This window comes from Carya illinoinensis, chromosome 7 (genome assembly GCF_018687715.1).
Source record: "Carya illinoinensis cultivar Pawnee chromosome 7, C.illinoinensisPawnee_v1, whole genome shotgun sequence".
Taxonomy (NCBI): domain Eukaryota; kingdom Viridiplantae; phylum Streptophyta; class Magnoliopsida; order Fagales; family Juglandaceae; genus Carya; species Carya illinoinensis.
The window spans coordinates 34,725,437-34,747,184 of NC_056758.1; the positions used below are offsets into that span (position 1 = coordinate 34,725,437).

Sequence of the window (21,748 nt, forward strand, 5' to 3'; positions counted from 1 at the left end):
GTCAGCTAAAACAGCACACTGCTACGGCTAGGAAGGAGAGCTGGCATTTTGTATTTTATTTTTTGTGAAACACACAGAACCCCATCAATCTCTCGAGGAAATTAAGCTAAATCAGGAAAAAGTATGATAGACCCAGAAGAGGAAAAAGGAGAAGATTCTTTACTATACTGTCATCATCATTTCGATACATGTACAACTGTTGCAGTACAAAAGAATCCGATATTGGACCCGGGAAACAAGTAGAGAAAACATAAAACGATAAATATGATATGATGACGGTACAGGTATCCGTATCAACGTGTGAGTTCTTCTCAAACATTTTCATTTCCATCATCTTCGATCCTTTTGTTTTTCCTTTTTTGTTCGGTGGTTCCTTGTTTTAGGCCAAGAAAATCTCCATGCTCTCGTCCTTCACAGTGTTACACACGGGACAATATTCAAGAAAAGCTTCACAATACTTGCAGGAACAGAGGTGTCTGCAAGGAAGAAAAAGAACACACGAGCTACGAGAGTAACAGCTCTTACAAGTCATACTTTTGATATTCCTTTTTACCTCTTTTTGTCCTATATCCTCTCCCTCACATGAACCACAAAACGACGCTGCATCTTCGGCTGTATTCCTCTCCAAAACCACTCTCTCTTTGACCTGCTCGAGCCTGTTGTTTAGATCTACGACCGTGACTTCGCTTGCTTTGGCTATCCTTCGCCATGTTTCGCTATCCGTTTCGGCTTTTCTCACGCATTCTTGGAGCTCCATAGTTCTCATTGTTGCTCGTGCCAAGTCGTCTTCTTTTTGCCTAATCAAACTCGACGTTTTCGATTCGATATTACTCAAGATGACTGCAAGTTCTTGCTTCCTTTGCTCGTGCAGAGCTAGTCTCAACCTTTCATACTGTTCATAGAGGGAAAAAAAAGGATAATGAGAGAGAAACAGTAGACGTTCCATCGATAATAAAAGCACGGAAACCCCATAAATGAACCTTCACGACCCAAAAAACAATTCCACGGGCTCCACAAAATTTTATTTCAAATAAAAGCGTATGAGATATGACGGGTTATTACCTGTAAATGAAGAATGTGGTCTATCCCCTGGCTCTCCAACTTAAACTGAGCATCCAAAGATTGAAAAAAGGCCATTGGAGGGAAGCTATTGCAACTCGAAGACGATGTAACCCCTTCGTTGCTATCAAAATTACACAACTTTTGAGTGCTCCGCTGAAGAGGAAACTGACTGTGTTGAGGATATTGATGAAGGATAAAACGAAAGTCGTCAACAAACCCAAAAGGTGGATCCTGTTGGCCAGTCATGGGAAAACCTGTAGTTTCTTGGTAAAACTGTCCCTGAACAGCCATCCTAACCATCGATCGCCAGAATTAAGAACAGAAACCAAAACGTACCCTTCTTTTCACATATTTCATGGGTTGCATTAAAAGGGAACGAGAAGTGAAACGAGACGAGGTAGGTTTGAAGCTAGAGGATTGGTGTTCTTGTTATATCAGAAAAGATGCATGACCTTTTCTCTTTCTAGATCCTCTCTTTATTTGGCATAACCCTTGCCTCCTTTGTTGCTGTGGTTTCTGGTTTAACTGAAAGAGAGACCACTTTGAAAGAAACCCGTGCATGGGTGGTTTTATATAGAGTAGGAAAAATGACAAACGCATTAATAATATGCATTTATCGTTGCTTAATGGGATTTTTTAATTTTTATGGGTAATAACTCGTTTGCATGAACATAATTAATTACGAATCTAAAAACAGAAAAGAAAGAGTGCCAAGAAAAAACAACTCCGAAATTAACAATACCACAAAGTTATATAGCTATTAGAAAAATAAATTACGTGTAATAACATTGACGAACAGTGTGTTTATATAATGATTAAGTGCTTCATTTTTTCTTAGTTTTGTCTACGAAATGATTAAATTGTTTTTCTGAGAAATTGACGATTTTAATAATTTGCATTCAAATGGGAAAAAAAAATAATCAAGGAAAAGACAGAAAGAGCCTCTAGCTTCTTTTGTGAACTCCCAAACGCTCGCAACCAATAGCTAGCATTTATGAGAGAGAGATACAGGGGTGGCGCGCAAACGACGACGTACACATGCAGATTTTGTGACAGGGAGTCACAGAACTCTCGAGTCAGAGATTTTCATCGATAGAGAGAGGAGAGAGAGAGCGGTGTTGGTGAAAGAGAAATCACTCAATCGCGACGTGAAAGGGTCAGACGTTATGGAGCGAATTCAGAAATCGGAGCAACTTGTCATTTTTGTCAGTTTGGTCATTGGGAAAGGCTGAATAATAGCCAAAAAGATGGAGGATAAAGGGTTTGAATTCTACGTAAGGTCATATTTGTTGTGTCCGTTCAGAAACGACAAAAATCCACGTAAGACTACTGTATATATGGACCCTGTATAGTACTGCTGGCCTCTTGATTACAAATGGTTTTTCTAAATCCACGTCGACACTTGAGGGGCCCAACAACCGTCAATTAACAGCCTAAAGATTAGGAATTTGACAGTAAAAGTATTTCTTTTTATTAATAATTATAATTTTTTAAATTCGTATATAAAATATAATAAATAATTAAAATTTAAATAAAATATTATTATAAATAATATTTTATTTAAATTTCAATTATTATATCAACTTATTTTATCCCAATTTACTATCCAAAATTCTTTTAATTATTGTAATATTTTAAAATTTTTATATAAAATATAATAAATATTTTTTTTTTAATTTTTAAAAAATAATAATATTTTATTTAATTTTCGCTCCAAACTTATCCCAACCTTCCCGAGTCCATACTACTACAATCTAAACTGAAAGAAACGTAGGATAAGCTTCGAACACTGAAAAATAGGGGCTGCAATTCCATAAATTGCAATGTGTTTGTTTTCTTTCTTTTATGTTCTGAATTCCAGTCAGGCTGTAATCAGCAAGGCATCATTCTAAATTCGAAAGAACTCCAATAATAATAAAGAAAATTATACTTATATGAGTCATATTTGCAAGCGGATATAATATATTTAACAAAAAATTATATCTACAAATTGATATAATAATATTTGCAAGCCTATATATAATCAATCCAACTACAAACTTTGAGGCCATTTAAGATCATTACGAGGTTTTTAACTGCATAATATCATTCCAACCGTCAAATACCTATCTTCCTAGTACCTACCAAAAATAGAAGACGGGAAAAAAAATCAACAAAGAGAAAAGATAGTCGCTAATCAGCAAAAACAAGTATCCCATGCGGCGACAACTTATACACAACATCAAGATTCAAAGGTTAAACCTTCCCGCCTACATAAAGAGTTTGCATTTTGTTTCAGTGTTTTGTATAATAATTTATTCGTAATGCCGCATACCAAGATTTAAGACTCACCAAACCCAGCGGCTCAAGCTGATAGCAAAGTCCAAACCCAATAACAAATCTTTTCTACTTGTCTGTCTTGATTCTAGCAGATTCTCCTACTGCACTTTCCATTCTAGCATACCAATCACCAATCCTCGTATGCTCAACCATGTCTCTGCCTGACCTGAGGTGTCGGATGGGCCTCAGGACACCGAAGACAGCTAGATCGGCCAGATTAGGATTTAACCCACCTGTATAACATAGGAAATAAGAAATAAGTCGATATTTCTTAAAAATAGCTTATACCACACAATGCGAATTTGACTACATCATGATGCCAGTCAAACATACCAAGAAACTGCCGGCCCTTCAGACCATCTACCCATGTTTCTGCAGCTTCATACAGGGCTGCACGTTCATTTGTGATGTTGTGTTTCTTCTTCAATTTCTTTGACACAAAATACATAGCTGCAGCTCCAGCATACTTCGCAATTATCCTCTCAGTGAAACTGAAATTGCCTAAGTATAAGAGGGACCAGCAAAAGAATTTGAGGTTGTCAGCAAAATTTAGGTCTAAAACAGTTTAAACATGTTGAGGGACAAAAGCAAGGAGATATTTTATAGATTACAAATATCCATGCTCTAGGCTAATTGAGGAGAGGATCTCCCCATATAAAGTCCTTTAAAACTTTCAAATTAACCAATCAGTGAAGCGTCAATACAATTCAAAAGTGATTATATTCTCTATGAGAGAGAAGTGTTACAATATATATCTATGATGGACTCCCCACGTCTTTAAGTACATATACTCCATATTAAGAGTGAAAATAAAAACACACAAACGGAAGTAATGTAAGTTGTGAAGGCTAATGTAATACCATACCGTGAGTGGTGATATAGTCAAATGACTCGAGAGATTCAGAAGTAGTTCGATAAATATTTGGAGATAAGACATGCACCAAGTGATTATCCACCCACCTACAGCATCATCAATTCATCTGTCAAAGGCTGCTTTACAGCAACACATAAGCTCAATCTTATGGGATGAATCGGATGATGGATGGAATGCAGTAGGACAAACAATTTGACTTAATGCAACAACAAACAACAGTTAGTGATTTGTACAATTATTCAAAGTGGAAGTCTTCCTTATAATATAACTAAACTGATGATACCCATCTCCGGACTCTTTTTATTCAACTAAAACCATATTCGTTCACAAAAGAATATAGGAATTGGGAAAAATACACTTTTCAGTCACAAATTACTTCCCATTTTTCACTCTGCGCCCTAAAGTATAAGAAGTTTCAATTTGCAGCCTCAACTACCCAGGGTTCTCAATTTTCACCTCCGGTTTAGATCTGCAACATTAAAATGAACGAAAATTTGGCCATGTAGCACAACCATGATGGTCCAATTTTATTTGATGGTGCAAAGTGAGACCTATTGGTAGTTAGCTGCAAGATAAAAACTTGGTAGTTTATGATACAAAATGGAAAAATATGGTAGTTTATGAGTGAAAAAGACAATTTTCCCATAGGAATTTTGGCTACGAATGTTTCCAAAAGTTATAGACGGTTTAGGTTGAAAATTGGCTTTTTGTAGTTTATGATGCAAAGTGAATAAAAATGGAAGGTATTTTATGAGTAAAAAATATAACTGCCTCATAAGAATCTCAACTGTACAAGTTAACAAAGAACAACAAACATACCCACGCCATTTCCGTTCTTCATCACCATCCACGACAGGGTTATCGAGATGAATCTTTTGGAACAACTTATCAATTATGTCTGCACATTTAAAATGAGCTGAATTAACGAAAACCATCACAGAATATATTAAGCGAACTTCGTAGATTAATCTTATATTCATACTTAAGTCATAAAACATCAGGGGAAGTAAAAAAACCTGAAGAATCGACCATCTGTTCACCATCAACCTTCAGTATAGGCACCTTTTTGTAATCAGACCACTTGATCTCCTTTTTGTTGATGGGGTTAACCTCCACTACTTCGTAGGGAATTTTGTAATAATCCAAGAAAGCTGAAAGGAAATCAAATTAATAAGAAAATCATGGAAATAAGTCAAGAAATTACATTTTGGTAGAAATCTATTAATATTTTCATAAGTATGCTTTGGTAATGACTTGTGCATGCAGTCGAGCACACTAACATATTTATTAGCTTAAAAATAAATTTAAAATTATTTAACATAACACCAAACCCAAAGATTATACTACTAAAAGAAACCATTTTTCAGACTTATATATAATATTTTTCCCATATCCATCATTAAAAGCCAATTACCGAGCAAGTTAATGAATAGAGACAGCAAATAACTATTATTGTGTAAAGATTGAAACTGAAGCTCATTCTTTTTGCTAGGAATCAAACATCAATTACTCATTCCTTTTAGATAATCTAAGGACTGTAACAGAGCAACATCCATTCCAAAACGAAGTTACTTGAAATCTCGCACTGTGAGCGCATTAATTTTATTTTAATTTTTACCTTTGATTTTATTGCAGAAAGGGCAAGCTTCGTACTGGTAAAGAACCACGTCTTTGGGGGAGAATTTTTCGGGACGAAGTGACTCCTTCGCTAGAGATGTGGCCGCGGCAGAGAAGAACCTGGTCCCCGCGACGCCGTTTGCGACAGATGGACCCGATGAGCCAAAGCAATCGACGAGTCCTCGCGACATGAGCCACTGTGGATTGGAGCTGGCCTTTAAATCCGAAGTGCCGTAGAGCGCCAATCGAAGCAGTCGCTGGTCAGCTGCGGTGGCGACGGCAGCGCCTCCTCCGATGGATCGACTGAGAATGGCGAGCTCGTTGACATTAACCCTTCTCATCATCATCACTAGCGAAGTCAAAACTAATTTGGGTCTGTCCGTCACTCTTTGATTTAGGGTTCAGGGTTTTGGCTGAAATTGAACGCACGACGCTTCAACCATTTCCGTAGCCACAACAACCGTAAAGATCATGTGTGTGAACGACCACGGTGGTCGAGCGGCTGGAAACGAATCTTCAGAGACACGTGTCGAAATCAGGTCGACCCATTCGTTCTTTAGCCGCGGTGCACCCGCTTGGTGTTCGATTCCTATTGGAGCGTAAGAGAAAACGTAACAACGACGTAACGCGGTTCTAAGTAGTGCGCCTTCCCAGAAAGAGCCACAACAAACTAAGAAACTCCGAGAAAATACGCATATACAGAAGAGAATTTAAGTCAAATATAAGGGCATTATCGGAATAAGGAATCTACTTCGATGCCAACTAATTTCAGTCTCGCATTATATATAGCCCCACAAGGATTACTCCATGCTTATATTTTTCTCCTCGTGCTCTCGTTCGCAGCCTTGGAGATTGTCAGAAAGCCGTAAACCTAGGGTTTCATTCTTCGATTCTTTCGTCTTCGATTTAGAGTAAAAATTGTTTGTGCCAAAATCTTTGCCTTCGCTTCCTTCTTTAAGGAACCTAATCGCGATCCGGAGAATCACCGAACCGTGGGGGGATTTCTCGTAATCGGGGATGTCTCGGTGCTATCCGTACCCCCCTCCGGGGTATGTGAAGAGCGGGGAGCCATGGATCGATTGGACTAAGGTTTGTTGAGCAATCTGGTTTTTGCGTTTATGCTCAACTGCATAATTGTAAATAATTGATGTGCAAGGGCTTTCTGTATATGATACAAGCTTATCCTTGTATTCGAGAATCGATGTTTCTTGTAGTGTAGATTATTTTGTATACATGAATGAACAATGAGCAAGAATTGGGTATATACGTGAGGGAGATTTGAATCATGAGATGATGTGAGAATCATTCTTTTTATAGACTGAATGGGATAAAGATTCTGATTAAGACTGACCGTCACTAGTATTTGGTTTTGTTGGTAATTCGCGACTTATTGTACCACTCGTTGGACCTAACTGTAATAATCTTGGTCTGGGTTGAAGAGACTCTAAGGACTTGAATTTTGAAAGGATTGAACCTCTTGATTTGCGCTGCGGGATGGGATGGTATGAGTTGGATGAAGACTGGGTCAGTGGATTTTCAAGAATGTGGGTAGAAGGAAAACGAGGCAAAGCGTCTGTCGATCATTGTAAAAAGGGTTTGTATGAAGGGGAATGAAAATTGGAGCTTTTCTCGAGTTTAATTATGTCCAAGTTTGATATTGCACTTGTGTTGGTATTTTCTTTTCTTGATCAGTTTCTTCAGGGAGATTTCTCGCTAGTGAACTTAAATTCTGGTTGAGATAGACTAGATCTGGGATTACTGATCACACTTTGGGGTATCGATCTATGATTAGGTTTTAGGAAAATGATACTCTCATACCATTTGACAACCCAACTTGATCAAATTGATTTTTTTCCAAAATTTTGCGGTTTCTTAAATAAAAATGATAACTTTTCTTCTTATAAAATCAAAATGTTGAAAAAAGGGAAAAAAACAATTTCGTTAATTTGGTCAAGCTAAATTGTCAAATGGTATGCTCAGTAGCAGGGTCCTAGGTCGTAAAACAGGGGACTTCATTAAAGTTCAATTTATAATGCACAACCTACTTGTGGAGTGAGTAGTTGAAAATATGAAGTCATAACATTTATGGTATATAATTAATCCCACTACCATGTGATTTCATTCCCGTCAATTGTTACTCATTGATTCTATAAATACAGAAAACTATTAATAGCATTAGTCTTTTGTTTGAAATCAATAACTGATAGAATCAGATGTGAAAAAGTTTGTCTGAATTAATCTTGTAAGACACCCGCTGACAAGAATCTTCTGATTAATGTCTAAGTTCTGGGTTTTTACCTTAGTCACAGGGAGGTAGAACGAATTTTCCCTTTCAATTATTAAACATTCCTTAAAGACCGTTGTTCATGTTGTACACAATCTTTTAGACCATGTTTCAAGGTAGAGGCTGCATATATCTGGACCAAATCTTGAACCAGAGGCAGTGCATGTTGGTTTAGATTATATGCTGCTTTGTAACAACTGCCTGACAACATGATCAATCTCTGCTTGCTTCTTTAGATGATCACTTCTTCTAGTAGATGATATAACCTTGAAGAATGGTGTAAGGGTGGTAAAAGTGCTAGTGCTTTTATTATCAGTTTATTTTCCATGTTCTTGGTTTTATTAGCCTGGATGGTGCTTGCTTCTTTCCTAGCCCTCTATTTTAAAATTATTGTAATGGTGCTATTTATAGCTCCAAAGAGAAAGGGAGAAGGTCAAAACAGATATTAAGAAAGAGAAGAAGAGGGAGGAGAAGAAGAAGAGAAGGAAAGCACATAGAGGAAAAGAGAAACCCACTGTTATTGGCGACGACAAAAAAAGAAAGCTCAATTATCAGAAGTATGTGCAACTAGAGAAAACTAGAGCAGAGCCATGTGGTGAATATTTTCAAAAGCAAATTGAAGCCGAGGCTGAACAATTTGAAAAGAGTGATCTTACTGAAGAACAGGAGCGGCCAATTTGCTCTCCAAACATATGCTCCGACAGCTCTCAAAGAAGCAACAAGAGGAAAAGGGATACCTCACCAACTAGTGGCTTTCGCAGTCATGGTGAGTTTGGGGTGCCCATTCATTTGGGGATGCCTTCAAACCACAAGATGGACATTTTTCACTTATAAAAGAATTTTAGATGGATTTTATTAGTTCTTTATGTGGGCTTTATTTTAATTTGCTTTTTTTTTTTAAATTATTATTATTATTATCATGAAATAGGAACTATTGTCCGGATTCGGCTGCCATCGAGAAAGGACCGAGATGATGAGAAGTCGTGCTCCACTTCTGGAAGGGTAGATTTTCATGCTCAACAGAAGAATGGAAGTGTCGATGTTCCCAATCAAGTGCTTTTATGCTCTTCTAATGGAAGGGAAAATATACTTGCTGAGATGCTCACAACTGAGCAAAAAAAAGAACTCCCCTGTCCAGTGCCAGAGAGGATTGAAACATCGTACAAAAGTGAGACTGAGAGGACAGAATATCTATATAAAGCTTTGATTGAGGACTGGGTGCCGCCTCGCACTCAGATTCATGAAAATTTATTAAGTGATGAAGAGTGGCTCTTTAAGAAGAAGAAGCAGGAAGAAAGACGTGCGTCTCAAAAATTTGAAGCCGGTAATGATGTCATATCTTGTAGTCGCAAGTTGTGGCCACAAGGCCATTACTTGCCTGAGGCTGACATGTATGCATTACCCTATACTGTTCCGTTTTGATTATTTTTCCATTTGTATTCGGTAGCTTGTACAGTTATATTGAGGATTATACAGGAAGTTTTGATAATTCGATTGTTCCCAACTAATTTTGCAGTGATTAGCCGAAGTCCATTAGTGCCTTTTTTGGGTTTTTTTTGGTCTGCATATAGAATGGATGTCAGAGCATACACATACAGAGATTGTGGTTGGAATGGATCGAGTAGAGCCATAATTTAGGGACGCCCAATGTTTTGATGATATTACGCAATATTACGCAGTATTGGAAGTTGTAAGATTTTAAAAGAAAAATGCTAAAAGTATGTTCAATAGTATTTATCAATTTTAATGGACAAAGCGGTGGTGATAATAAAATTCTTGTTTCAGTCCAAGCGGTGCTTTAGTCGGAAACAAACCACCTTGCTTTATATCTACATATCGTTGCTTACAACATCCTACATTGATGATCACGATCAGTGTCGCCGTTGTTTCAAGTAGTCCTTTAACATAAAGTGTCTAGGCTTTTCTGCATTACTTAGACATGTCTCAGTATCCCCACTACTTGGGGAGTTGTTGTCATTTTCTGTCTGAAGCAATGCAGAGTCACTTTGTCGCTTGCAACCAAATTCCGGATAAAGGTCATCTTCATCTTGATTTCCCAATTCTTTCGTATCAATATTATGGGGGACACAATCTTCAGCACCTTTCTCCCCTTTTAATATCTTCAGTATCTGCACCAGGGAACACAAACGATCAATTTCCTTTTTGCTACTTCTTAAATGTCAATCAAAGAGAGCAATGACAAATCGTAACATATTTTTTGGGCAACATGTTTCTTATTAAAATAACAAGCAACGGCATTTGAAGCAGAAAATGGAACAGTGCTCCAAAGAAAACAGCAGTCGTAATGAGCTTCGACTTTGGGCCTAGCTTTTGAAAAATCAGGATGCTATCCGAAATTGTTGGAGCTAAAAGTGTATAATCTATGTATCATATATACAAGAAAAATAAATGTGGCAAGTCGAATGATATTTCCGTACCTGGCTCATTTTTGGACGAAGTCGAGCTGACTGGCTAACGCAGAGGCTTGCTGCCAATACCATTTTATGCATTTGATCGACATCGAAGTCCTCCTCTAACTTTGGGTCCAACAATGCTTTAACATCTCCACTCTTCAATAATGGTTTTGCCTAGATGAATATATAATTTGATCATGCAGCTCAGGGCTTAGAAGTTTATAAAAAACAGAGGCGTGAAAATAAAAATTCATAAATTATCGATGAAATATCGGCAATAGAAAGTAGGTAATGAAGAATGTTCTTACCCATTTGACCAAACTTATTTGGTCTTTCAGGGTATGATAATCAATTGGCTTTCTTCCTGATATAAGCTCGAGCAGAACCACACCGAAGGAGTATACATCAATTTTATTACTCACCCTTCCTCGCATGAAATATTCAGGAGCAATATACCCAAAAGTCCCTACCACGTCACTGTGTATCTCATAAGTTGAATCCGTGGGTCCCCATATAGAAAGCCCGAAGTCAGATAGCTGCCATCAAGAAATTAAAGCTGCATTAGTAGAATGTCGATCTCCTAAGTTCTAAGAGAAATGAGTCCTAAAACCTTTTTTCAGAAAAGGAATGTCAAATTTCATTCTACTGGCTCACAAATTTCAAAACGTCAACCAGAAGAACATAGATTGAAAATAAAGAGGATTCGCACACTGGCTTGGACTCAGAGACACCAATTGGCCTCGTTTGGTTATATAGTTCAATGAGATGTTTTGTTGAAAGTTGAATAAAATATTATTATAATATAATTTTTTAATATTAGTTTTGTTTTAGTATTAGAAAACTTGAATTGTTTATTATATTTTAGGTGAAAATTTGATAAAATTGTAATGATATGAGATGAGATGTAATAGCCTTCCGACTCCTAATAAAGATCACTACTGCATGCTAAAGAAGTACCTGTGGCTGAAACTCATTCGAAAGAAGAATGTTTGAAGATTTTACATCTCTGTGAATAACTGGCCTAGGACATTCTTTGTGGAGGTAATTTAAAGCCTCAGCAACTGCAACAGCCAATTTAAACCTCACTTCCCATGGCAACACAGATCTGTTCCCATGACCTGCATAACAGATAAATAAATAAATAAAATGCATATTAATGATTTGAATGGAAATTCTAGAGGGAAGAATGTCAACTTGTTTTGTCACAGAAGATCACCGTGTAAGTTGTCCTCTAAATTCCCCACGGAAAAGAAGTCATAGACAGAGATGAGATAGTCATCTTCGAGACATACACCAATAAGAGGTGAAATGTTCTTGTGCTTCAATGTAGAGATGATATCCATTTCTCTGTAGAAGTCATTCCAAGCCTTCTCATACGATTTTAATACCTTTACTGCCACTGATCTGCCACCTGGAAGACATCCTCTGTAAACTTTGCTGCACCCTCCCTCTCCAACAAGATTTTCTGTAAAATCAAAAATATATTTAGATAGAGAATTAGGCAAAGAGATCAAGATCATCTTTGCTCAAGCTACGAAGCTTATATGCCCAGTAAAAGAGAAAGGAATAAACCTGAGGAGAAATTGGACGTTGCACTATTCAGCTCCTTGTAACTGAACCACCTACAACCGGTAAAGTTTGTTCTCATGAGAAATTCGAACTCCTTGAGAAGACTTTCTGTATCTGTCGAATTATTTTCAGTATCTAAATCCTCAGAAAAACATCTCTCTCTTTCAATATGACTTTCTATTTTATTTGAAACTACACCAGTCTGGGTTTGTGGAATTACTGAATTTGACAGGTTAGGCAGGCTCATCAACCCTTGAACAACAGACATATTTCTATCTTCAGAATCTCTTGAGAAATCAAAACTAGCAGAAGCTGAATTCTTAAGAAGCGGCCAGCCAGGCCTCGATTGTGGAGAATCCTTCATAAGGAAAGAAGCAGAACTCGAAGAAACTTCCTCTTTATATTCACAAACGAGGCCAGAATTTTCTTCTGGTTTCCTGCGACTGCCAACTGTTTCGTCTTCAGCCCCAACCGCTTGGGGCAGTGTTCCGTCTTCATTATCTCCTTCCTCAAAGGTAGAGTTGACAGCCTGCCTCTCGGAAGGTATATCAGTTCTATTCACATCCAAAGCAGTATGATCTTGCAAAATTAGAGACGTGGATCGAGTAGGTAGGCTCATTACCCATTCAACAACAGACAAATTCCTACCTTTAGATTTTCTCAGAGCTTTCTGATTCGCATGTGCTGTTTTCCGGAGAAGTGGCCAACCAAGTGTTGATTCTGGTAGCTCTTTTTGGAAAAGAGAAATCGAGTTCAAAGGAGCTTCCTGATCATTTAGGCCGCAATCCCCAGTTTTCAAGGCCCCATGATTATCTCCCAGGACACGTTCAGCTGTATGAATTGCATGTAAAATCTCCGGTGCCTCTCCGTCTCTTAAGCTAATATATTCTTCCATCCTTGTGAGTTTGTAGCTCAACTTAATACGGAGAAAACTCAAAACTTCTCCGGTTTGTTTTCGAAATCACTGACTTGGCAGCAGAATGCTTTCAGCCTCCCTAAAACTTAATCAAACGGACTTCCTCGTGTTCTTGCAAAATTGATACTAATTTGAAAATAAAAAATAAAAAATTTGAAGCATGATCAGAAGCTGATGCCAAACCTTCTTTAACAGTAGGAAAGGCTTTGAAGTTTTCCGGACGACCTGGAAATCGGAAAGTTGGTAGCAATCAAAGAGATTCTTGCATAAACCAAGTCAACAAGCTTTTTAAGAAAGAAACATATGCAGAGGAGAGGAGGCTAGAAAACGGGGTGTAAAATTCCAGTATTTGAATCAGAAGAGTGTTACTGCCAATTCCTAACATGGGATATTTTAGTGAAAAAGTAGTTTATCAGATAAACCTGAAAAAAGTTCTAAACAAATTATTTGAAAAACAATCTTCTCTTTCATTAATAGCTAATATCTCTTAAAGACTTTTATCATAAACTAGGACTAGGACTCGAGACTTTACACAAGAATTCTCCACCTATTGTTCGTTAAAGTTTTCTATCTTTTTTAATTACAACTGCTTCTTTTTCAAAGTTTTTGGTCCCAATTTTTTCGGTTTTTCCTCTTAATCATCATATTTGCTTTGACACCCCTTAAAAAGTAGCTGACTTCCCAGTAATCTACATTGTATGAAATAACAACAGCGCCTACCATTACTGTTGCATCCATAAATTCGCTTCAAAGAAAAGCACCTGCCCGAAGGCCATCCATTGGCAGGATCGAGCTGCACATCTTAGACAAATCCCAAGAAGATTGTTGACCATTTCATCGATTCATTTAGAAGGAGAAAAAAACAAAGTCGGTCCAGGTGGAGGATAGAGAGGTAAAGAATATGAACAAATTTTATATTATGAAAAATAGTAACTAGTAAGGCAAAAGACGCCCATATGTTTGATTTAAGTTTAATAAGAAATATATGCGCGGAGAAAGGCACAGAAGACACGTACCTTCCTTAGTTTCAATGCTTTTCAGCTGTGGTAAGGTTCGTTCCTTGGTGAGAAACCTTTACGAGATTCTATCAAACCTACCAAACTATCTTTCAAAACACGTAATGGCTGCTATAATCGATTTTAAACAAATAATTTCAGTGAAGTCAACGTTGTTCCATTTTTGACTGGAGCCAATAGAATAAGGGCCAGAAAAAAAGTAAAAAATAAAATAAAATAAAATTTAACAAAAAAAAACGTTCAGTCAAACATTCAGTCTATAATTTGAGCACCAAAATTGGAACACGGGATCATGGTACGGTTAAATGAAAGAAAAAAAAAAAATCTATTTTTTTAATATTTATCTTCTCATCATTACTTATAAATTTATTATCTAATACTACATTATAAAATAATAAAAAAATAATAAAAATTAAAATAATGAGTTGCATTACTTACAACAAGTGATGATCAGGCTAAATTAATAACTTCGATTATTTGATACGAATAATAAATTTGAGGGGATAAAATATGATTTTATTTCCAAAATCCTATCAATATAAAAAACTTCCTAAAGCCGCCTTGCTTTTCACCAAGAAAGCCTCCAAAGCGGAAACGCACAGCGCATTTGGATTTGGCTGGTTGTCAATGCTGACTCAGAAGTCTTACGTAGGCGATTAAATTCTATAAAAATAAATTTATAAATTAACATAATTTTATATAAAATATTAGATTTATTTTATAATAAAAATAATTTTATAAACTAATATATCATATCAAATTATATTAATTTATAAAATCATTTTTATAAGATTTCTATGTGGCTAAAGTATTTCTCGAATTTGGTAATTATTTTTTTGAATAAATAATCAGAACTATAACACATCAAAAAACTTATTACTCTTTAAAAGGCTTTAAAAATAGTAAGTGTACTAAAATGATAAATGCCTGATTTGAACATGGTACGTGATAAAATTAAGAATAAATATTTGATAGGTAGATCATAATGTCGTACAATATGGACCATCTATTTTTTAAAAAAATAGTTGCAATTTAAAGCTCCCGTTTGGATGTTAAATTAAGTTAAGATGAATTAAATTATTTATGAATAATATTAAATCGAGATTGAATGAATTTTGTGAAACTCATTTAAGATTAGTTAATATTTGTTTTGATATTAAGATAAGTTTAAATGTATTTAAAAGAAATCGAAAAAAATTATAAACCCCTCCTATAAGGAAGTATTGAATTGAAAAAAATTATAAGCTCACATATAAAAAAATTTTGAATTGAGATGAATTTATGATTTGAGCGTTTGATGTATTAAATTCCCAAATGGGGCCTAAGAAATCCACCCAAGGAAGCGCCTAGACAATCCAGGCAACACACCATTTCGAATTTCATTTTTTCAGTTTTAAGGCAATGGTGACTAGAATTTGACCGTCAAATTCAGGCGCGCCTTACTCCCTTTCCGTTTTTACTTTTTGATTGCTTACACATATACAAACTCATTAATAAGTACCTTAAAAAAGCATATTATGCATAATCATATATACATCTACCTCATTTGTGTGATGACGGTATCTGTCAACAAAATGAAACCATATAAAGCAATCCAAACTTTGCAGTACCATTACATACTAGGGATCTTCATCGCATCTGGTAAATGCGGGAGAAAAATTTTAAACACCACCACTCCCACTTGTACATGAGTCAACATGGAAGGCTAGTACTAATCAGAGTTACATATCGTGTGTAAACAGGTAAAGCCACAAACTAATAATCTCATTGATCCCTAGCATGTTGGTCAAGACTATACACAACCAGCTTGCTGCTTCCTTACAGCGGACGTGGAATAGGAAAGGACATAAACAGACAGACAGATACACTGCAATGAGAGGCTGACGAGTCATTGTCTCCTATAATAGAATCCCTCCTAGATCACAGAATGGAGCAAGCCTTTTGTGCCTTTCTCTTCTTCTTCTTTTGCTTCGGAGGCTGCAGCACGACCTTAATGGCTGCATCAAATACTGCCTTGACATTCTGCAATTATATGATGACTGATTCTAATCAATAACACAGCATAAAGACCATTTCCACAATTAGTCTTGAAGAAATGAAGAGAGGCATACCTGCTGTGTTTTTGAACTACACTCGATGTAGGCAGGAGCGCCAATCAGTTTCCTAAGCTCTTCTCCCTTAAGCAAAAGGTGAGAGTCAAACTACAAGTTGGACATCATAGCCCCACGAAAACAAATGTCTATGGGGAATAAAATACAAAGACGAGAGGTGCAGTTAACTTTACCTGAGGCGTAGCAATGGGCACTGCACCAGGATGATCTATAAAGAACTGCTTATCATCTCGAAGATCTGCAGATAGATATGGAACTTCTAATAAAAACGAGTTCATCTTTTATATATAAGGCAAAATATCAAGGCAACTAACCTGCGTGCTTACAAGTGTTATGTACCACATAAAATATTCAAACTATAGTGTTCCAGGGACTTGTCAACTAAATAAATATGTTCAACACCAATATGATCATGTATAGGAATGTCATTTGATTGCTCGCTTTCTCAGATATAAATGTAAATGAGCTATATTTTAGGAATGGCATTGAGTTACTCTTTAACATTGTTCAATGGTTTGAAATGAAAAATCAATGTCAAGTACGTTTGTCAAACCAATATGAATATCTTTGACTCAGAACCTCCCCAATCTACTTTGTGTATACCCATTGCCACAACCTCTTTAGCTGGAAGCCTGGTAGACTGTACACCGCAAGAATCATACTAGATGCCATAGTAAACAAGAGAACTTAGGGATGGCAAACACCATGGAAAAATAATTTACTTATACAGTAGCAGATAATAACAAAGATATACACTATTACAAATAGCTGGGAAAAATCTACAAGGCAAGAAAACATCCTGCTAACAAAGATGACTGTCTAAACAAAAGTTAGATAAAAGAAGGTGCAAGAATGCCAAAATGCAAAGGAATAAAGACTTGACCTAGTCACCATCCACATTACACAAACACAAAACTGATTACAATTACACAGCAATGAAAAACAGAACAATGTATGTCGCAATAAGGGATGAGAATAAATCCTACCAAGCTTTGTTCCAACAAGAATTATTGGAACACCAGGTGCGTAATGCCTTAATTCAGGAATCCACTGAAAATGGAAAGTAAAACAGAAAACAAGTTATCAGCCCACACAAATGCAGACATGACTTAAAAAATAACACATTTTCTTAAACAAAGAAGAAGTTTAAACCTTCTTAGCAACATTTTCATAGCTAGCCTTGCTTATGAGAGAGAAAGCAAGTATAAAGACATCTGCGCCTCGATAGCTCAAAGGCCTTAATCTATTGTAATCCTCCTGACCTGTACAAAAAATCATGGATTCAGAAACCCCCAAGTCAGGAACAAAACAGATAAGAAAATCCCGGCAATCCGAACGATCATTATATGATTACCAGCAGTATCCCATAACCCTAGGTTAACAGTGCTACCATCCACGACAACATTAGCACTGAAATTGTCAAAAACAGTCGGCACATAGTCCTATCATCAATGAGAAATGAACAAACTAGTTAGCAACCAATAGCTTCTGACCAAAGCACATTTATGGAAAGCAGACAATGTAAAACTAAACTGGGAAATAAATAATCTTACAGGAAAAATGATTCACAAACAAAACATCGGACTATACATTTTAAAACCAAAACAGTGACGTTGGTTACAAATAATTTCCCACCACATAAAACAAAGAACGAAGAAATCTAATCCACAAGACCGTGGAGCCATTTAGCACAGAGCGACAGGGTATCTTGAGGAATCAAGGACAGATGTACCATCGTGTAGACATAACAAGGTATAAGCTAGCTGTCTGAATCCGCATAACTAGAGGGTAACCGTTGGAGTCCAACTTCTTAAAGCATTGCCTTGCTTATGCAGGGTGCGAAAACCTAGCATTTTTGTCTATTGCTAAGTATGAATGATAATTTATTTTCTTATGGGAACTAATGGAATAGCCCAATAAGCAATAAAGGTTTTCCACCATTCCAACATTTCTAAGACAATTGATCAATTATTGCTAACTCCAGATCTTTAATTAGCGACTTCCTGAAATCAAGCTTGGGGTATGAAATTAATCGGGTTGAAATTAATTTGAGAATATCACACTGATCCAAGCGCCATGATCTGAAAACCATTATTTTTCTAACATTCCGAAGCCATAAATACGATATCATTAAGAATTCCCGAATTCAACATGGCAAGCAACACTTTCTCTCTAACATGATGCAAATTAGTCCAAAACATAAAAGAGGGGAAAAATCCTTCAATTTAATAAGCATATTCTTCTGTTTTTATTTTCTTTTGGCAAAAAGAAATGGAAGGTTATATAAAGGACTTCTCCCAGAAAGATCCATCCAAGAACAAGGGCGTACAGAAAAGAAGTAAATTTCCCAATAATCGAAACTAAAAGGACCAAATTAAAGGCATACATTGAGAGATAAGAACTCACCGTAGGGAATGTATTGCTCGTGTAGGATATCAACATACAGGTTTTACCGACAGCGCCGTCACCGACGGTGACGCACTTAATGAATCTAGACGCACTCATTTCCGACAGAGAAGCACCGGATCTGCACCCGTAACGTACAAACTCCAACAATGCCCGGTCCTCTCTCCTCGAGTCTCAGTCTTGCAGTTCTTCCTGCTTCAGAAGGGAGTTCACAAAGACTCCATCTCCGGCAAAGAAAAACCCTACAGCGGAAGATTCAAATATCTTGAAATTTTGAAATTGAAATTCAGAGTGTAGCTCAAATTGCAGAGAGAGAGAGAGAGAGAGAGAGAGAGAATGGGGAAAATGAATCGAAAGAGAGAGGACGAGAGGGTGGGGACCTGAGCTTTGAGACGGGGAAAAAATTGCGGTTGAAGCGTTCGCTGACCTAGCCAACCTGTTGCCAGCTTATCCCTTTACTCACACCTCCCCTACCTCCTTATCACATCCCGCTATTCCAAATTAAAAACCATTTTTCCCACTTTCTTTCTCTTTTTACCCAACTCTTTCTTTCTAGCTTTTGTTTCCTTTCAACTTTTAGGATTCTCGCAATTCTTTTCTCTTAAAAGTTGTTATCTGCTGGTTTAAACAGTAAATTGAGTTAGGATGGAAGTTAAAAATTAAATTAAATATTATTTTTTAATATTATTATTTTAAAATTAAAAAAAATAAATTATTTATTTTATTTTATATTAAAAATTAAAAAAATTATAATAATTAAATAAAATAAATTAAAATGAGTGTTATAACCAAACGTGACTTTAAAGCAGGCGAGAAATTGTACATGTACTATATAATAGTTGCCTATAAAATAAATCTTGTAATATTGATTTATAATAAATAAGATCAATGCACTATAATATCTGCCTATAAATTGTACATATAATGTAGAATTCACTTAATATATTTAAAAAGCATTGATCTTTTTTTTTTTATTACTCTTTTTGTTAAAGCATAAATCTTCTTCAATATAATTTTATTTTTTTAAAAAGCTTACTTGGATTGATCCTCAGCCAAATCGTCCGTGAGGAAAGAAGTCTCTGGACTGTCAGTGCTTGAGCTTCTTCTCTCAACATGCTCACGGGCTTTTTCTCGAAGCTGTCATGGAATTAAAAGATCGTTAGAATTACAGAAAACGCATTGTCTCGTTATTTATCGACACTAATTACGTACTCCTCTGTCTAGTAAGTGTATTACATCTACGATAACAAAAGGGTAAAATACTAAAAGAACAAGATCAGCCCGGGATTAGCAGCTGCTTAAGTTCTGTCGCGATATTGGAGCCTTTGGCTTATGCTAACGAGCACAATTTTAGTATATTCAGGATATTTATTTTAAATGTCCTTTTTATTCGAGACATACAATTTTTTTTTTACAACTTTTTATATAATTCTGTTTCAAATCAGTGATATTTTTATTAAATAACTTATAAAAATAATATTATTTTATTAAAATACTCCCAATTTAAAACATTGTTATATAAAGAATTATAGTAATTATAAAGAATTATTTTATTAAAATACTCCCAATCCGATTGAATATGTTGGATGGAGCTTCTAATTAGTAATTATGACTAACTTGGGTGGCCCTATGGATAATGATATTAGCTATGAAGTAGAAGAAAGAAGAAGAAGACCACGACGACTCCATCCAAAGTCTTCTCTCTCATGCTCGTTCTATATTTTCTATTTATTGGTGAGAATAATTAATGCCTTCGATGATTGATCTGTTTTGAAACTTTAAACTTTTCTTTTATCATTCCACCAAATAATAATAAAGAGAAAAAATGTATTTATTGTCTTTTTATTATTTTATAATGTGATATTAGATAATAGATTCACAAGTAAAATATAATAAAAAGTTTTCAATCATCTAATGTCATATTATGAAATGATGAGAATTGAGATAATGAGTGACATTACTCTATTAAAGAAATATTTTGAAATTTTTTTAGTTTCTATTTCTATTTTGGGTAACAATTTTAACCGTCGAAGAAGATAGAAAAACAACATTAATCAATAAGTTGAAAACAAAAAGGAATAATAATTTATATGAGAATGGGAGTCGGACCAGTACGTGGGTAGCAGAATTGTTTGGTTATTCTTTATGCAATCGTCTGGGTGTATGGAATCAAATAGACGTGCCAAATTGTATGTTGGCCTGTACATATGGGTCAGCCTCATGCATAAAACAAGGGAAGATAACGGCAATTAATTATGAACAGACAGGATTTGAAGATGCCGCACATGGGAAATAGCTTTCCAGTTTTAGTACCCCCCGCCACCAGTTGGTCCAGTTGCATGTGCTTTCGGCCTATCTCGTACCAGCCCTGCAACTGCTTATTAATATCCTGTTGGCAAATATTACATGTACTGCGTTCTTCAATCTACCTTATCTTTTTACTAAATTAATTGGACAAATGAATAAAATACTCTTTTGTTTCATTTGAATTTGAGAACAATTTTACGTTAGGTTGACAAGTGATATGAATTAAAGGGACGATCATTTAGAAAGATTTATTTAATGCTGACTGTTGAACTGAGTGGTCAGTTCTCTTTTATTAAAAAATTTGTGTAGGGGTATTCATCCGGACTAAATTGTTTTTCGGTCCGATCTAAAAATTCAGAATTCAGATAGATAACTGCTCAGATTACACTCGGGAGGTTTAGAAAAACCTGAATCCGGTTGCGGATTCGGTTTTATAACCCAGTTATCCGTAACCGGATTATACACCCGGTTTTTTTAAAACTAAGATTAGTGACATTGTATTAGGTTAATTAGTTGTGATGTATTATTATTTATTTCTTTTTTTGTAAATTTATGTTTTGCATTGTGATGGAACAACAATATTACCTATTTTGCATTTTTTTTAATTTTGTTCTTCAATTTATTTTTTAAAAACATTTTTTAAAAGTGTTTAAATTATTTTATTTAAAAAAATCTAGGCAATTTGAACATGATATTAGTTTTTTTTTTAAGTGCTATAAAACTTTTTTTTTTGTTCGGTTATAACCCGGATTCGGCTTTTATCCTAAAAAAGAAACAAACAATCTAGATATTCAATTAAAATCCGAATATCCGGATTGAATCAGGTTATCTGCCCGGATTGAGTCCGGATTCA

General features: G+C 35.8%; 5 protein-coding genes across 9 annotated transcripts; 1 reads left to right on the top strand and 4 right to left on the bottom strand.

Annotated features, from left to right (window-relative positions):
• Positions 1-129: 129 nt before the first annotated feature.
• Positions 130-2,544, bottom strand: LOC122317018 (BOI-related E3 ubiquitin-protein ligase 1-like). The gene is made up of 2 exons (XM_043133906.1): positions 1,063-2,544; positions 130-892 (listed from the first exon to the last, which is right to left on the bottom strand). The coding sequence occupies exons 1-2, from the start codon at positions 1,360-1,362 to the stop codon at positions 380-382; spliced, it is 813 nt and encodes a 270-aa protein (XP_042989840.1). The 5' UTR covers positions 1,363-2,544; the 3' UTR covers positions 130-379.
• A 536-nt stretch (positions 2,545-3,080) lies between these two features.
• On the bottom strand, positions 3,081-6,353 carry LOC122315402 (prostaglandin E synthase 2-like). Its single transcript, XM_043131278.1, has 6 exons — positions 5,874-6,353; positions 5,272-5,406; positions 5,075-5,153; positions 4,247-4,341; positions 3,715-3,882; positions 3,081-3,614 (listed from the first exon to the last, which is right to left on the bottom strand). Exons 1-6 carry the CDS (start codon positions 6,217-6,219, stop codon positions 3,448-3,450), a joined length of 990 nt encoding a protein of 329 aa, XP_042987212.1. The 5' UTR covers positions 6,220-6,353; the 3' UTR covers positions 3,081-3,447.
• A 324-nt stretch (positions 6,354-6,677) lies between these two features.
• LOC122315403 lies at positions 6,678-9,645 on the top strand. Its single transcript, XM_043131279.1, has 3 exons — positions 6,678-6,961; positions 8,568-8,922; positions 9,085-9,645. The coding sequence occupies exons 1-3, from the start codon at positions 6,890-6,892 to the stop codon at positions 9,576-9,578; spliced, it is 921 nt and encodes a 306-aa protein (XP_042987213.1). The 5' UTR covers positions 6,678-6,889; the 3' UTR covers positions 9,579-9,645.
• A 221-nt stretch (positions 9,646-9,866) lies between these two features.
• Positions 9,867-14,169, bottom strand: LOC122315401 (probable serine/threonine-protein kinase PBL26). 4 transcript variants are annotated; one of them, XM_043131276.1, is made up of 8 exons: positions 14,072-14,169; positions 13,776-13,848; positions 12,143-13,280; positions 11,787-12,035; positions 11,528-11,688; positions 10,879-11,106; positions 10,595-10,744; positions 9,867-10,285 (listed from the first exon to the last, which is right to left on the bottom strand). In XM_043131276.1, exons 3-8 carry the CDS (start codon positions 13,032-13,034, stop codon positions 10,028-10,030), a joined length of 1,938 nt encoding a protein of 645 aa, XP_042987210.1. In that variant the 5' UTR covers positions 13,035-13,280; positions 13,776-13,848; positions 14,072-14,169; the 3' UTR covers positions 9,867-10,027. The 4 variants fall into 4 exon arrangements, with proteins under 4 accessions (XP_042987210.1, XP_042987209.1, XP_042987211.1 ...); XM_043131275.1 differs by having other exon boundaries at positions 13,776-13,856; positions 14,072-14,163; XM_043131277.1 differs by lacking the exon at positions 13,776-13,848 and having other exon boundaries at positions 14,072-14,158.
• Positions 14,170-15,635: 1,466 nt separating this feature from the next.
• On the bottom strand, positions 15,636-19,129 carry LOC122316802 (rac-like GTP-binding protein 5). Of its 2 annotated transcripts, XM_043133594.1 has the most exons (8): positions 18,969-19,129; positions 18,589-18,830; positions 17,537-17,624; positions 17,335-17,444; positions 17,169-17,232; positions 16,356-16,420; positions 16,183-16,248; positions 15,636-16,093 (listed from the first exon to the last, which is right to left on the bottom strand). In XM_043133594.1, the coding sequence occupies exons 2-8, from the start codon at positions 18,685-18,687 to the stop codon at positions 15,992-15,994; spliced, it is 594 nt and encodes a 197-aa protein (XP_042989528.1). In that variant the 5' UTR covers positions 18,688-18,830; positions 18,969-19,129; the 3' UTR covers positions 15,636-15,991. The 2 variants fall into 2 exon arrangements, with proteins under 2 accessions (XP_042989528.1, XP_042989529.1); XM_043133595.1 differs by lacking the exon at positions 18,969-19,129 and having other exon boundaries at positions 18,589-18,958.
• Between the last annotated feature and the right edge of the window lie 2,619 nt (positions 19,130-21,748).

What these genes read in the sequence shown, in the direction of transcription:
- LOC122317018 (XM_043133906.1), bottom strand. Translation starts at nt 1,362, where the DNA reads ATGGTTAGGATGGCTGTTCAGGGACAGTTTTACCAAGAAACTACAGGT. An exon ending in ACCACATTCTTCATTTACAG is followed by an intron (nt 893 to 1,062) that starts GTAATAACCCGT and finishes CTCTATGAACAG; the next exon opens with TATGAAAGGTTGAGACTAGC.
- LOC122315402 (XM_043131278.1), bottom strand. Translation starts at nt 6,219, where the DNA reads ATGATGATGAGAAGGGTTAATGTCAACGAGCTCGCCATTCTCAGTCGA. An exon ending in GAAGAACGGAAATGGCGTGG is followed by an intron (nt 4,342 to 5,074) that starts GTATGTTTGTTG and finishes ATGATGCTGTAG; the next exon opens with GTGGGTGGATAATCACTTGG. An exon ending in GAAGGGCCGGCAGTTTCTTG is followed by an intron (nt 3,615 to 3,714) that starts GTATGTTTGACT and finishes TATGTTATACAG; the next exon opens with GTGGGTTAAATCCTAATCTG.
- LOC122315403 (XM_043131279.1), top strand. Translation starts at nt 6,890, where the DNA reads ATGTCTCGGTGCTATCCGTACCCCCCTCCGGGGTATGTGAAGAGCGGG. An exon ending in CATGGATCGATTGGACTAAG is followed by an intron (nt 6,962 to 8,567) that starts GTTTGTTGAGCA and finishes TGCTATTTATAG; the next exon opens with CTCCAAAGAGAAAGGGAGAA. An exon ending in TAGTGGCTTTCGCAGTCATG is followed by an intron (nt 8,923 to 9,084) that starts GTGAGTTTGGGG and finishes ATCATGAAATAG; the next exon opens with GAACTATTGTCCGGATTCGG.
- LOC122315401 (XM_043131276.1), bottom strand. Translation starts at nt 13,034, where the DNA reads ATGGAAGAATATATTAGCTTAAGAGACGGAGAGGCACCGGAGATTTTA. An exon ending in AACGTCCAATTTCTCCTCAG is followed by an intron (nt 12,036 to 12,142) that starts GTTTATTCCTTT and finishes TTGATTTTACAG; the next exon opens with AAAATCTTGTTGGAGAGGGA. An exon ending in TTTAGAGGACAACTTACACG is followed by an intron (nt 11,689 to 11,786) that starts GTGATCTTCTGT and finishes TCTGTTATGCAG; the next exon opens with GTCATGGGAACAGATCTGTG.
- LOC122316802 (XM_043133594.1), bottom strand. Translation starts at nt 18,687, where the DNA reads ATGAGTGCGTCTAGATTCATTAAGTGCGTCACCGTCGGTGACGGCGCT. An exon ending in ATGAAAATGTTGCTAAGAAG is followed by an intron (nt 17,233 to 17,334) that starts GTTTAAACTTCT and finishes TTCCATTTTCAG; the next exon opens with TGGATTCCTGAATTAAGGCA. An exon ending in TGCCCATTGCTACGCCTCAG is followed by an intron (nt 16,249 to 16,355) that starts GTAAAGTTAACT and finishes CTTTTGCTTAAG; the next exon opens with GGAGAAGAGCTTAGGAAACT.